This window comes from Diachasma alloeum, unplaced genomic scaffold (genome assembly GCF_001412515.2).
Source record: "Diachasma alloeum isolate Michigan unplaced genomic scaffold, Dall2.0 Dall_scaffold_01345, whole genome shotgun sequence".
Lineage (NCBI taxonomy): Eukaryota > Metazoa > Arthropoda > Insecta > Hymenoptera > Braconidae > Diachasma > Diachasma alloeum.
In genome coordinates, this window is record NW_021681448.1 from 112,585 (window position 1) to 128,643 (window position 16,059).

The 16,059-nt window shown below is 38.9% G+C and overlaps 3 protein-coding genes across 3 annotated transcripts; 2 read left to right on the forward strand and 1 right to left on the reverse strand.

The window, feature by feature from the left end:
* The first annotated feature begins 148 nt into the window (after positions 1-148).
* On the forward strand, positions 149-7,143 carry LOC107046382 (band 4.1-like protein 5). The gene is made up of 4 exons (XM_015268992.2): positions 149-660; positions 2,015-3,517; positions 4,538-4,984; positions 6,621-7,143. Exons 1-4 carry the CDS (start codon positions 511-513, stop codon positions 6,726-6,728), a joined length of 2,208 nt encoding a protein of 735 aa, XP_015124478.1. The 5' UTR covers positions 149-510; the 3' UTR covers positions 6,729-7,143.
* LOC107046384 (ceramide synthase 6) lies at positions 7,042-11,836 on the reverse strand. The gene is made up of 7 exons (XM_015268993.2): positions 11,783-11,836; positions 11,494-11,691; positions 10,003-10,227; positions 9,117-9,447; positions 8,923-9,041; positions 8,693-8,837; positions 7,042-8,610 (listed from the first exon to the last, which is right to left on the reverse strand). The coding sequence occupies exons 2-7, from the start codon at positions 11,670-11,672 to the stop codon at positions 8,497-8,499; spliced, it is 1,113 nt and encodes a 370-aa protein (XP_015124479.1). The 5' UTR covers positions 11,673-11,691; positions 11,783-11,836; the 3' UTR covers positions 7,042-8,496.
* A 213-nt stretch (positions 11,837-12,049) lies between these two features.
* Positions 12,050-15,815, forward strand: LOC107046372 (kelch domain-containing protein 4; the record flags this gene model as incomplete). Its single annotated transcript, XM_015268973.1, is given in 2 exon segments — positions 12,050-12,245; positions 14,537-15,815. Coding segments are annotated over 2 exon segments (1,393 nt in total), but the record flags the coding sequence as incomplete, so codon positions are not given.
* Positions 15,816-16,059: the final 244 nt, after the last annotated feature.

The window sequence follows — 16,059 nt, forward strand, 5'->3', positions numbered from 1 at the left end:
TTTTCTTTATCGCAAATGAGACGGGGGAAGTTGATTGGGATTTTTTGGGGGAATGGGGGGTCTTTGGGGATTTTAAGGGAGAAGCCACACCTACGCAGGCCTCGTAGGGATTCGTACACCTGCCGCCAGGTGTCGGCAACCTGAAAATGTGACGCCTACCCCCCTTTTTGTTGTACACCGTGTTGCTAACAAGATAGACAGTTTTTTTTATATTTTTTTGTATTGTTTTGCAGTTTTCGATTGTTTGGAATACTAACAACAGTGGAAATTCAGTTGCCATTGTGTGGGGGATAATAGTACATTGCTCAATATTATTGTCTTGCCGTAATTATGTGCTCAAGAGTGCCGTCTGACGTTTCACCAATGCCGTACCCATGGATGAGCTAGCAGTGAAAATATCAGATGTAGATGATTGATAGAAATGTTTTCGTGTGCGGTTGAGTTGAATGTTTTTATTGGATTGAAAATTTTGGAGTGTATCTGAAGGGAGAGATTTTTTTGGGGGGCAAGATGCTGAGATTTCTGTCGAAACGGAGGGTCAGGAGTGCGGGGCAGACAGCATCCCCGCAGATTAAAAATCAGAGATTACTGAGTAATAAAAATATTATACAGTGCCAAGTCATACTGCTGGATGGTACGGATTTGCCTATCGAGTTACCGGTATGTTCAATATTTTTGAATTTATTTGACGTTGGGGGGGCCTTTATCTGGTGAACATTTATTTTTATAGAGAAACAAATTGTAATATTGGGATTTTTATGGGAAGATGAGAAAACGAGGTGCACTGTGGGAGAAAATTTGAAATTTCATCGATAGTTTAGTAATTGTTTACAGGGTAGGGGGAAAGTAATGAAAATTCACTGGAATTTCAATGGAATTCCAAGATTTTCAGCGAAAGGAAGATGAGAATTCCCTAGTTTAATTGATTTTTCAATCAAAGCATAATTGTTTGTTCATTGTTTAGTTCTCTCATTACGCTGAATTTTCAGTTAATTGCATATTTTCGTGATTTGAATTCATTTTTAATGAATAATTTGACCAGAAATTTGGAGTCTTCATTGATTTGTTCATTAAATTGTGAATTTTTAATGATGGAATTCCTTCATATTTCAGTGGGACTGTTATTTAATAAAAATCTCTACGAATTTTACCGGAAATTTCGCTATTTCTTTTCAATTTTGAAATATTACTTGGAGAGAGGAGAAGGGAAATTGAAGTCGTTCGTTTTATTATTGACTATTGGATTTCGAGGAGCTTTTGGAAAATATTCTAGAAACCAACAGGAATTTTCATGAGGGTCTGTTTTGTGGAGCAAAAGGAGATAGGACATTCCCCCAACAATCCCGATTTTTCCATTATTTATAGCAGATTACTGCGCGGTAAAATATTTTTCAAAAGCTGATGAAGGAAAATGAATTTATCTGACTTCACAACCAAGTGTTTTTCGTAGTCATGATTTTTCAATACAAGAAAGGTCCTTCTACTGATTTTGCTAACTGCCTCCAATTTTGGGATATCCCACCGATACTGATCGAGTGAAATTAACATCTCTTTTCATTATTTTACTATAGAAATTCGATCATCAACTTGCGATGAATATCTTCAAATCCAAACGAGATGCTAAAATTTGTCTCCACAAAAATTCATTCATCTCCCATAAATTGAGATTTTCTATCAATTATTGTTATTGTGTATGAGAATTGAATGAAAATACACTAGACATTGATTGTTTATTTCGATAACTGATAGAAAACTAAATCATCAATAACTTTTCACATAATTTTCGTATTTCATCAAGTCATTAGACAAAAAAAATCATGGGACAATCGAATGTCCATAAAACGCCAAAACCCGAGCCAAAACCCGACTAAAACTGCTCCATTTTCATGAAATTTCTCATTAAACATGAATCAAGTCAGCCAAAAAAACCAGGCAACAATCGAATACCCACAAACCCCAAAGCCCACTAAAAACTCCCTTCTCATGAAAGTACTCACGACCCCTGAAATTCCAGAAAAAAGCCCTGGCCAGTGACTTGTACGAGCAGGTCTTCTACTCTCTGGACCTGATCGAGAAAGATTACTTCGGCCTCCAGTACACAGACAGCAACAACGTGCAGCACTGGCTGGACCCAACGAAGCCGATAAAAAAGCAGATAAAAATCGGACCCCCCTACACCCTCCGGTTGAAAGTAAAATTCTACTCATCCGAGCCGAACACCCTCCGCGAGGAGCTAACCCGCTACCAGTTCTTCCTGCAACTGAAGCAAGACCTGCTGGACGGTCGCCTGCACTGCCCCACGAACGTGGTCATCCAGCTCTCAGCTCTAGCCCTCCAATCCGAGCTGGGCGATTACGACCCGACGATCCACACAGCAGCCACAGTCTCCGAATTTCGTTTCGTCCCAGGTCAGACCGAGGAGATGGAGCTGGAGATCCTGGAGGAATACAAGAACTGCAAAGGTTTATCTCCAGCGCAAGCAGAGTCCTCTTACCTGGGCAAGGCCAAGTGGCTGGACATGTACGGAGTGGACATGCACACAGTCCTGGGTAAGGACGCCTGCGAGTACTCCCTGGGTCTCACTCCCACGGGGATCCTAGTGTTCGAGGGCAACCAGAAGATCGGCCTCTTCTTCTGGCCGAAGATCGGTCGCCTGGACTTCAAGAAGAAGAAACTGACTCTAGTGGTGGTGGAGGAGGACGACGAGGGTCGTGGCGAGCAGGAGCACACGTTCGTCTTCCGTTTGACAAACGAAAAGGCCTGCAAGCACCTCTGGAAATGCGCTGTCGAGCACCACGCGTTCTTCAGACTGAGGGCACCGGTGAAGGGGGCGAGTAGTCGTCAGAATTTCTTCAGAATGGGATCGAGATTTCGGTACAGTGGGAAGACGGAGTTCCAGACGACTCAGTTGAACAGAGCAAGGAGAACTGTTCAGTTCGAGAGGCGACCGAGTCAGAGGTACGCGAGGAGGCAGAGCCACGTCCTCAGGGAGAGGCAGAGGGAGAGACACGTGGAGCCTCAGGCAGCTAGTGTTGAGTGTGAGGCCCTCCAGAGGCAGCCGAGCAAGACAGAGTCTGAGGCCTCGAGTGTTGCTACCAGTGTCACTGCCAATGTTCAAGAGATTGCTGGGGCTGTTGGCAGCTCTGTGGGGGCTTCAGCATCGTCTCCACTTGTCGATTCAATACTCAAGTCCTTGGCGAAGGACCCACAGACCCTGGAGCTCAAGAATCAAACCACTGCGCCGAGCAGTGAGAAGGAGGCCGAAATCATGAAGACTAGTTTGATTGTGGAGAGCACGTCCAGCTCACCGCCGCAGTCATTACCTAATAATCAAGTGGGCGGGACACTTCTGCTTTCTGCACGGTCACCGATTCCACCTGAGTCACTCAAGTGCAATATTCTCAAGGCGAAGACACTCGAGAGCGAGAAGAACTCCAATCTTGTGTCCATCATGCCGGCTGAGAGCAACGGCGGGGGCAAGAGTCAGCATCCTGACGCTGCTACTATCGTCTCTGTGGTGAGTAGCGATGATTCTTCTTGGTATTTTTTTATATTTTATGTATTTCGTGTTTCGTGTGGTTTGTCTGGTTTAGTTTATTGTCGTCTGCTAGGTATTGTTGTATCAGTCGTTGGATTTGAATCACAGCAGGGGTGAAGTGGTTTGGGGGCTTTGGTTGGGGATGTGTGAAGGGGAAAACATTGGCGTGTATGAAACAATTTTATTGATTCGATTCGATTGATATATTTTCTACGGAAATTCCTCGGCTCAAATTTTCCCAATGGGAAGAGAAGAAAAATAGAATAGAAAAACTTGGAAAATTTATGTCGAGGAATTTTTATAGGAAAAGTTTTATAGGAAAATAAAATTCTACTGGGTTTTTCTATAAAATAGTTTCTATTGGATATTTTCTGTAAAAAACGCATAGTAAAGCTGCGGAATTTTTTAATAGAATCGGGCAAAAATTAATAAAATTTTCAATACACGTTCAATATAAATTCAATGGAACTTTTCATCGAACTCGCTAGGTTTTTCTATGAAATTTTTTCGTGTGGGCAGAGACATTTGTAGCGGTAAATTTGCTCCAAAACAAGTCGTTCGATGGACCTTTTTGGTAGAGCGACATGAGAGCAATAAAAATGATTCTTGTAAAAATTTTGCCATTATCCTTCAATTGGGTTATATATGAAATTTCTCCGTTGAATAAAACGTTGACAACCCGCAATTGATTAAAATTGCTCGTTACGTATTTTTTTTATTTTGAAAAATCAAGAAAAAACTGGAAATTGCAGCCAATTGAGGAAAGTCTGGCTAAAATTTGATGAATTTTTCATTACTTTTCGTATTCAACTCATATTCGCAAATGAAAAAAAATTCTTAAACCTCGTTCTCGAGATATTTCGCAAAGACTGAAGTTCGAGAAGAATTGACACATCTAAACCATCGAGTTCAACTCATTACCGCCACCACTTCCCTCCGAAAATCACATTCATACGCTAGCTTCCAAAAACATCATGCTTATTCGCTTTTTGCTGGAAGGGAGGAGACAAGCTCACCCTAAACGTCAGTGGAACAGCTCCCCTAAGCAGTACTCCCCCAGCGGACGACACAGTGACCGTAACTCACTTTTCACTGGACAGTTGGGGTCAAATTGCTCAGAAAACAACGCCATTCAGTGCCAAAGTTGTCAATCAGTCACAGAATCCCTTCAACCCATTCAATACCGACAATTGTGCTGATGTAGTAGTGACAGCACCTGTTGAGGAAGTGAAGGAAGTGCAGACCGAGGAGACAACTGAGACTAAAAATACGAATCCATTCATCGATTCCAATCCTTTCCTAGGGCTTTTGAATCCATTCAATGAGATTCAGCCTGTTCTCGAAAAAATTACAGAGAATGAGGAGGAAAAAGTTGAGATTGCTACGACTAGACCTGAGGAAGTGCCTTCGCCGAATTCATCGACAGTAACTACGTTCACACGCTCGGTAAATGATTTATCATTTATAATCACGTGCTTGCATGCATTTTTCAGGCAATTTTGAGTTCCTGCATCATTATCTGTTACTCGTAATTTTTTTAAATCTATTGTTAATTATTGAATGGAAATAGCGAGGGGGTAATCGCTACAAGAGATTTCATGAAATTTACAGGAATCCTCTAATATTGCAAACAATTTCAGAGGATTTCGAAGTATTTGAAAGAAATTCAAAGACTGAGAAATTTCGTATACTGTCAGGCGATTGGAGTAGGATTTCAAAATTTTGGAAACGTTTTCAGCGAATTCAACGGACGAAAAAAATTAATAGAAACACTTGGGGAATTTGCTACATAATTCTACTGGATCTTTATTAGTTTTTTGCCGATTCTATTCAAATGTTCAATAGAAAATATTCTATAGAAAAAGTCAATAAGAATACGATTTTTCTATACAACTTACTCTATTGAGATATTTTGTATAAAGTTTCCTCGGCTTAAATTTTTCAAGCTTTTTTCATTCAATTTTTCGATTCTTTTTATAAAAAAAATCAAACAAAAATTCTTTAAAAATTTGAGCCAAGTAAATTCTCTGGAAAATATCTCAATAGAATAAGTTGTATAGAAAAAACAAATTCGATTCTCTTATTCTATAGAATATTTTCTGTTGAAAATTTCAGGAGAATCGGCCAAAAACTAACGAAAAGTTCAATAGAAATCCAATAGAATTGTCCAGCGAATTCGCCAGGTAGTTCTATGAAATTTTTTCATACGTGTTAGATGGCTCGGGTGTTATTAGCTCGACAAATCTTCTTCTTCTAACATATAGTAAATCTGTTGCCTCGCTTTTTTTGCTCACAATTCATGACTATTCACGACTATTCAGTGAATTGTGTTATGGATTTCAATAGGATTTCCACTAAAAATTACCAAAACTTTTTGGAGAATCCTCAATTCTTCTGAAAAACTCTAGAAAGTTCACGGGTTTTCTACAAATTGAAAGAAAAGCCGTTGCTTGTCGAGTAAAATAATTCTTTTTTTTCAAACCACAAAACCATTTTTGAGAGTTAAAAATTGAAGAATGGAGGGAATATCCCGGGTAACGTCCGGCAAGGGGGAAGGGGGATATATTCGCCAGTAAGCATTTGAATATATCTAGCATTCAACATTAGAATGATCTATGAATATAAGAGAATATGCAAATGAATGTAAAAAAAATCGTATCTATTGCGTCAAATGATTTTATCTGGTGAATCATTCACATAATTCACTCGCGGCTCAGGCGACAGTCAGCTCTGCGCATGGCTCGTAACACCGAAACAAGGATTTCATGAGATTTCTCAAAAATTCAGAGCTCCTCTTGATGTTTCAGTAGCAAAGTGATAAAACGGTTCAACTCGATTTTGACTATTGGCCAGTTTTCACCGAATATCTCGGAATTTAAGGGAGATAGCAAAATTGGCAGCATGACCTTTTTTGTAGCCCTCAATTCGCTCTACAAAAAATGTTATTACGCAAATGTCATTATCTCCTTTAGATTCGGAGATATTCACGTTTTACTGCTTCGCTACTGCGCAGGAATTTCATAAGTGATACCCCCTTGGTAAATATCACTATTTATTAACGATAAATTGTGTTTGTCCCCAGGAACCCTGCACCACAGCCTTGGATATCAGTCCATGGCTAGTGGCTGATCCGTCCCAGGCAAAAGCCAAGACTGTAACGATGAAAACGGTCATTACAACGCAATTATAGATATTTAATTATCCACAAATACCAGATTCGCTGAATGAGAGATTATATTCTGGTAGTTATTTCAGATTATATAATTGAATACTAGCTGTCAAATTAAACCTGAATAACGATGAATATTTTTGCATTTATATTCAGCTGGGACCAACGGCTTAATTCAGTACTTAATCATATTTACAATTTCCATAAATTATAATTATATATTTAAAAGTTTTATCGATATTTATCACATGCCAACGAATTGTATTTGCTTCAGGTATTTTATAATGAACAAGTGCTTTTCTATGATGAAAAAAAATGTTTTAATGCTGTGAAATTGAAATCATCTATTTAATTGGTCAAAATTTATTTTATCGTAAGGACGAATTTATACATCGATATAGAAAATTTTACGCTGAAAAATAAAAACGTGCAGAAGTTTAAGCTAAATTTTTGTTCTTTTCTTTTCATTTCAAATCATGTCCAGATCTTCGAAAGGTGTCTCTCGTTAACTTCGTCACGCAAGGCATTTACTATTTGGTCATACTGATTACATAATTACTTTTGTTTCGGTCATACGTATTTTTCTCTCGATCAGGTGTGCAAAGATTAACGAGTTCAATAAAAATTATCATGTAAACAGTTCTTATACACTCGCATATCATTTAGGAACACACATTCCGGATTCAAATAGTGTGGCTATCTCGTTCTATTTCAAGTCTGTACAGCATCATTTGAAAAAATTTCATTGTCATGGTCAATTGAATGATTTGTCTCTCTTCGCAGTATCAACTTCTTGTTTCCCCATTTTTATCAGGCAAATTCCACTACTGTCTAACGTATTATGAAAATTATTAGGCATTACATAATTAAACTCATTGCGGAGGACATTTCGAAGTACCATGGAATGTGTATTAATTCTGGTGCAATTCTAGAAAAATACATTGCGATGAAAATAAGATTTATTGAAATTACTAAAGTATTGGAAAACCTGGAGTTTAATAAAACCCGTAAAAATTAATTCCCATAATTGACAAAATTTATGTTCACTGAATCATAAGTCGTGAATCATTCACGATTAGATAAATAGTTATCTTAATCCCATAGAAAACCGCCGATGTGAATAATTAATTTAAATATACTGCATTAGGCACTGAAACATTATTTCAATTTTAACCACAACAACAGCACTATAAATTATTTTATTTACACTCTCGTTCCATTCAATTTGAATTCATAAAAAAGAGTTTTGTCTCTTTTTATCGTCGACCCCTGACCCGTGAGAAAGATAAACTGGCAAAAAAATCGATTAATTACGTAATGAAGGGCATCTCTTGGTCTAATATCTTTACACGTCAATTTCATTCCTGAAATTCTCTTGTCACTCTTTCACACAAAAACAAATATTAACGGCAGAGGAAAAATATTTATCGCAGCACTGAACAGGCTTTAATACTCCTTTAGGTCACTCACACCGATAGGAAATGAAAAAACGAATAGAAGTTATCATAAATTAGGGGCAATCCTCTCACCTCTTCACTGCTAATATCTCAATCGTGCTGGTTTTTGCTCTCGCATTAATTCCTTAGTTGTTGAATATTTGGTTTAATCGAATGAGAGAAAAAAATCTCTCACTCGCTTGATTCAAAATATTGCTTGGATTCATCAAATTGCGATGACTTTTATCGTTTAAATGGACTCATGTTACCGATACACTCTCGTATCGGTTTAAAATTTGTTCTTTAAATTGTATTGACATTAATATCTAGGAATTATTAAACAGACATGTCCGTTAGTCCTGCTTTTCAGAATTTCGTTTAGCGTGATTGGAGTTGTTTGAGGGTGGGTCATTTGACAAATCATCTGATACCTCCTCGCTGCTGTTACTCCGCAGGTCACCTTCCATCTAGGAACAAATAACAAGTCATGATAATGATTTGCAGACATGCACGACGATGATAGCATTGTATTTTCAGATAAATACACACCTGGCCAGCGTAAAGTGCATTGAAGGCAATCTTGAGGATTAATCGAGTCCAAATTGTGTGGAGGACAAACAGGAGGATTAATAAAGAATTGAAGATATAGTAGGCTGGGAACATTGGCACGATTTTTGGGGCAGCTATGGACGTACTGAAATTGAAAGATTTCCATCGAATTAATTGATTTCGTTTTGATACATTGGAGGATAAATTTTAATCTGAATGTTTAGCCTCACCTGTAGATAATCCACAGAGGGTAGATACCCATACGAGTTATAAGCCATAAGATAGTGAAGAGAGCAAATAGAGCATCACAAACTTTTTGGTAATTAGCGTATTTAGCCATCTTGGCAGCCTGAAATGAAGAAAACATTAAGGGCATCAATTTCAAGGTCTGTGAATATTTTGAGGGCGGACTATGCATGATTACCTCTAGGAAAATGTCGGCACAATCGTGGAGTACCAGCACTAACGATCCGATTCTAGTCAAATTTCCCACCCAGGAGAAGCACATGAGGAGTATAGTCGCCTTGTGGTGGATAAACATCTGCCAGAAGTCTTTCCTCTTGACGTCGAAGAACTGGGAAATACTGAGGGACCAGTAGAACGATATCGAGATCATGTAGTACCACCAAATGTCATCGCTCACAGCGTGATAGGGGTAGCCGTAGTAGCAGTGGTTGATGTCCCAGAGCCACGGCTTGTCCCAGAGGACGAAGAGGCCGTAGATGAATATGAGAGTGTAGTACATACATCTCCAACTAGGGAATAACGGGTACAGGATAAGTTTAATGAGGATTGTTGTCTTTTCAATCATTTAAAGTACCACAAGAGCTTCAAAATTATTGGACAAATTATTGGAAATTTTAGTCTGACTGAAACACCTGAATAATTTTGAGTCTCGAGTGGTGTTCGGGAGATTATTTTTTCTTAAATAAATTCTTCGTTGGTATATGGCAATTTCACAGAAAACCCTTCAGTCGCTTGGGGCCATGTTTTTGATTTTTGTGAATTTTAATAGGTTCCCAGGAAATAATGGAGTTAGAGGGCTGAAATTTTACACTGGGTCATATTTAATGAGGTACTAAACCATTAAAAATTCATAAAAATGGAAAACATGACGCCAAATAACTGAACGGTTTGCTGTGACATTGTCCTCTATACAACGGAGCACAATAAAAAATTATCAAAAAATTATCGCTGCAAAACCGCGATGGCTATATAAAATAACGTCAGTTGTAATGATGCTATTGGTCGAGATTCTGCGAGGCAAAATAATCAAATGTAAAGGGGTCATCTTCGTATTGGAGCGTTACCTATTTTCGCAGAATTTAGTGAGGGTGGATGGCTTGCCCTGGGCCCTTCGCAGTCTCAGCCATCTCTCCACCTCCCGCTCGGTGCAGTCGAGCTGCTTTGCCAGTGCCGTTACCTGTTTATGCTTCATTCGCTTAGTGTATGCCTTCTCTAGTAATGGATTTGGTGGTGCTTTCTTCGTTCTTGGTTTTATACCCAGTGACTTACCGAATGGAGCAAAGCAATACCTGAAGAATATTCATGATGAATTAACAATTGGGGATTTAGTATGGTATAACGAATATGTTGAGCTAAATATTGGACTAATGTCTCGAAGGGGGAAGGAACTTTGGTTTTGAATTTGAGGATATCCAAATACTTTTGCCTTTCTTCGTTGGAACCTTTTCAATATTCTGTTATTTTTGTTTATCACGGAATTCATTACAAGAATGTTCCCTTTATATCCATTATTTCTCTAACAGTTCTGATTAAACATCGTATAAATTCATTTTAGCCAATTTACGGCCATCAGGAAGCAAATGAAAGATGCTCCAAAATTCACTCAATTTTGCCTGAATTCAATTTAAGTCGTGCTTGAAAAGTGAACCTTACGATTTTGACAATTTCTAATGATTGTCTTATGAATCTGAAACTTGAAATTCTACTGAATATTCAAGATATTAATAGATTTGTCAATAACAAAATATATTTCAAAATTTTTTACCCGAAATTTAAAGAGTTACTCACACTTTCTAAGATCTTAGGAGGCATTAAAAAATTCTTGAACAAGTAAAGTCTACTATTTCAGATTTTGAGGAAGATTCATAATAATAACTGAAACATTTCTATTTTTATTTAAAGATTACAGACGTAATTCATAACTTATTTTAAGAGAAATAGTTTTCATGGCTGATAAAATGAGATGTCTGAAAGTCTAAAAAATTTATATTACTAATTTACATTACACAAGGAAAATGTTTTTGAAATAATGTAATTTTTTGGAAAATGCCCAAATTAATCGACAAAGTGACCAATTGAAAATGTTCAAATCTCAAGTGTTGTTTCTGCAAAACTGAGACGTATATTCCTTAATCTCTAAATAACAAAACCTCCTATGCCTCACTCCCTGCCTCTGAATTACATCAAATCTCAATAAACCTCATGAATTCACCCTCTAGACCGAACCCCCAATCAACCAATTTCCTCCAATTGTCTGAATGCCGACGAATTCACAAATCCCCCAATTTTCTAATAAACTTATCCCAATAAAACATACGAAAGCAAAAGAACTCCGCGAATCCCTCAACAACACCGTTTCTTTCACTTTGCAATCACTGAATGCGATTGACACAATTATCCTTCAAAGTTTGTCATGCAGCATTGGCCGGGTATCCGATGTAACCTGCGAGTCCTTCCGAAAAAGGTCAGGCCCCACTATTCCTTCTAACCCCCAAACCCGCATTGACAAAAAATCCCCTAATTTAATTACCCCAATTGAATAAGAGTTCCATTACCTCTCGACGCAGTATCTGATGACTAGAAGTCCAAGTGCCATAGGCAGTGGATACACGAGATGCCGATAATCCGCATATTTGTTATCCGAATTTGGCGCAATGTTGTCCCACGTTATGTTCGGCGGTAACCAAACGTCAGGGGACCAAAATGCCGACGATATGTTACCAAGTATCTCCATCCTTCAACTCACGACGCACCTTTTGAAATTGTGGTGTTAAAATTTGATCGAATTTAATCGCCACATGAAATACCGAGAGATTATTTTTTGTGACTCTGTCTTCTACTTACAGTGATAATCGTTAGAAATGGAACTCCACCCTGTTCCGAACGTTTTCAGTCGCGAATGTTGAAGTGCAAGGGGATTGGCCAGTCAAGAGGGGGCGGAATCCCCCCCATAGCCCCCCTCAACGGTATTTCAGTCGCTGGTTTCAGGGGAAATGGCCTGTTGTCAGTGACCGTGGGATTTTCGTCCAATGGAGGAGCCGCTGGTTTCTCCGGGGGAATTGTCCTATGAGATTAAATTCTGTCAAGCCGAGGTGCACGTGAGCGTTTTGTAAATCTTTCATGCCGCATTAGTGTCTGAATATTTATCGAATATTAGCGGTCAGTGTTTATTGCTGAGATATTAGTCTGTTAAATGGGTAAAAAGGGGAAGAATAAGCAGAAGGTCAGTGGGAGTGTTAAGACAGCCTTGAAGACTGAGAAGAAACTGAATGCTAAACAGAAGAAGGAACTTGCGGCACTCGGCGAGGTTAGTTTCTTGGGTGAACTGGTTACTACAATTTAACTGGTCTTTATTTATATTTTTGTCATTAGTGGAATAAAGGTGAGGGACTTAATTGAGAGGCTTAGTTTTTAAATATCCTGAGGTCGAAAGTAGAGAAATTTTCATGGGGAGTTTTCTCCAGCTTTCCAGTTGTTATTTTGATTGAAATTTTTCTATCTTGTTTTACTCTTTTACGATATTCTTCAGAAACTGAACATTTTGTCGAACAGAGTCATCTTGTTTACTTTATTATTTTTTTTTCCAATCAGTGATTCTACTCCAATCCAATTTACAGGTCCATTCCATCAATGAGTAAAATAACACTAAAAAGTATTATCAATTTAATTGAGAATCCTATTTTCTTTAACATCTCGGAGTCCACTGAGATAACAGAATTTTCATGAGGATTTTCAATTCGTCTATTGAAATCCCTTTATTTATTTGGTTCCATGACTATTTAACACAAAACAAATTCAACAAAACGAATTTTCAAGAAATACGATGAAATTTGTAGATAAAAATCTGGAATTTTGGCTCATTGCAGCCAGAGATCAGAGCAATCATCAATTTCAAAATAAGTTAAATTTAGCGTCTGTTAACCGCTAATACTACTCAACAATTTTCAATTACCAAATTAATCATCATTCGAATATTCAAATTCCGACATAATCTATTAACCAGTAATCGGGTCTGAAGTTTAACCATTACGTGTATAATTGAAAAAATCTTTCTATGAAATTTAGAATTATTTACTCAATGGTTAATAGAAAATGTGAATTACGAATTATTTTAATATTTTCAAACTTCAAGTAAGGTAATAAAACTGCAGTAATTGAAACTTTCAAATTCTAATAATATTACAAAATATTACAAGTGTAATGATTGTCGGCCGATCGCTGATTGCAGCCATGATTGAGCTCAACTTTGGCGCGCTGTTTCAGCCCTATCGGTCCCGTAGTTTCCCAGATATAACAACTTGTTTATATTTTGTTTCTCCTTAATATCCCAAAAACTACCGCACCGATTTCAATTTTTCTTTCTTCAAAATACTCATCTCGATGGCCTGCATCTAGCTCAATCGAAATATATACACCCTTTAACTCAAAGTTTAAAGATATTGTCGTTTTTCGTTTTTCATGAAAAAACTTGTACGCACGATAACTTGAGAATAAATGGAGACATCAAGTTGAGATACGCAACCGTTTGTGTGAATATATTTTGTTAAATACCTCACAAACTTTCTCCACAAAAACAGTCTCTATAAAAATGTTTACATCTCAATTTGAAGATACTCTCCAAAAATTTATCACCATATTGAACTCATTCCCTGATTATTGACTAATTCGAATTCAGTAGCGAAGTGACAAAAGGAGATAAGTCAATTTTGACAATTGACCAGTTTTCAATCAATATCTCAGAATCTAAGGAAGATAGCAAAATTTTTGTTATAACATTGTTTGGTGAGCTGCTAATTTCAGGGTGGATTTAGGAAGTGTTTTCATTGTGTGCTAGTGAAATTAAATGATGCACAATTTAAACAAATCACATTTATTTGTGGATTCAATCCACCCGTCCAGATGATATTTACACGTGGGTGATATACTGGATATTAATTTGTTGAAGGTCTCACAAAATGATTATGTGATTCACTTGATAATGAACTAATAATTAATTTGGTAATTCACTGGATAATTGATTTTGATAATTAACTCAAAATTGAACACGTTGATGTACTGTTCGGTGATGACTTTCACGTAACGCGTCGGAGATGTACCTTCACGTGATGCATCGGAGATATTCTTTGAACGACACCTTGACTCTACCAAGGCGGGTGATGTACTTTTCGCTACTGAACGTCTTTCCCGGGTGTCTCGTTCACCGTTGACCCGAAGGGTCCCGATTATTTTCGAAAATAGCCGAATTGCTCGTCTATTAAACAGCTGGATACTAAGCTGCGTTTTAAAAAATCATTTTTTGTGGAGCTGATCGAGTGCTACAATAAATGTAATTACAAAAATTTCGCTATCTCCCTTAGATTCGGAAATATTTCTCAAAAACTCAACTGGGAGATAACTCGACTTATCTCCGTTTACCACGTCACTACTGAATTAATTCGACAAAGCTTCTGTGAATTCTCCTTTCACAGGATGACATCGAAAAGGTAGTGGCCCAGATCGAGAAAGAAGAGGCCCAACGACAAAAAGTAGTCGAAGCCCTGATAGATCNGTCACTACTGAATTAATTCGACAAAGCTTCTGTGAATTCTCCTTTCACAGGATGACATCGAAAAGGTAGTGGCCCAGATCGAGAAAGAAGAGGCCCAACGACAAAAAGTAGTCGAAGCCCTGATAGATCAACCCTCGCGACGAGTGAATTTCACCCTGACAGCGCACCCCTTCAAAGATGAGCTGATAATGCTGGGAGGAGAGTTCTTCGATGGGCAGAAGACAACAGTCTACGGCGACATGTTCTTCTACAACATAAACAAAAGAACGTGGACAGTGGTGAAAGCCCCCGGAGCACCTCCTCCCAGGTGCGGACATCAGGCAGTGGCAGCTCCGAATGGAAAAGGAGAGCTGTGGGTCTTCGGCGGGGAATTCTCGAGTCCATCCGAGTCTCAATTCTACCATTACAAGGACCTCTGGGTCTACCACATAGGAAGCAAGAAGTGGGAGAAGGTTCAGGCGTCTGGAGGGCCATCCTCTAGGAGTGGGCATCGTATGGTCTACGGAAAGAAGCAGCTGATCGTCTTCGGAGGGTTTCACGATAATCTCAGAGACTTCAAGTACTACAATGACTTGTTCATCTTCGATTTGGGAGACTATAAGTGGAACAAAATAGACTTGAGTGGGTCGATCCCTCCAGCCAGGTCTGGCTGCATTGTTCTCCCAACTAGTGACAATAGAATTCTGGTTTATGGGGGGTACAGCAAGGAGAAAGTCAAGAAGGATGTCGACAGGGGGCAGGTGCACACTGATATGTATCTCTTGGGTCCAGACAAACATGACCAGAGTGGACTCAAGTGGAAGTCTGCCATCGTCAAGCAGAGTGGGATAAGCATCTCCCCGAGGTGCAGTGCCTCTGCTGTTCTCGCACAGCCTCCTCTTGCCTACATGTTTGGGGGAGTTTATGATGAGGAGGAGGACGATGAGGAGCTCAAAGGAACGTTCTTCAATGACCTGGTGGCTATGGACGTCGAGAAACATCAGTGGAGGTCTGTCAATTTGAGTGGGAAGAAAGATGCGAGGGACAAGAGGAGGAGACGAAAGCAGGATGGCAGTGAGGATGACGAGGATGGGGAGGGTGAGAAGGTAATGGAAGTTGTGGATCCTGCCCCAGCTGTCACCACCATCGACGATGGCATTTTTACTGTTACTGTCGGTCCAGCGCCAGTTGCCTCGACTCAAGCAGGGGGTGATGCGAAGCCTGATGTCTTCACACCTTCTCCGAGGATCAATCCAGGGCTGGCGGTGAAGAACAATGTGTTGTATCTTTATGGAGGCATGGTCGAGAGTGGCGATAGACAGTATACCTTGAATGATTTCTACTGTTTAGGTGAGGAATGACCCTCATTTTCCCTTCGGCCAGGTCAAACGTAAATGACCGGTTTCTGACCGTTTTCAGACCCCAACTGAATTTTGTATGCAAAATAACCGTCACAGTTAAGTTGCGTCAGACACGAGCCAAAATGACCAAAAATCGTCTATATAGTTGCACATTGACAAAAATGCACATTGATGCACATTGACATCAAATTTCCTCAGGAATCGAATGGAATAGGTTTTAAGGCTCTATCTCT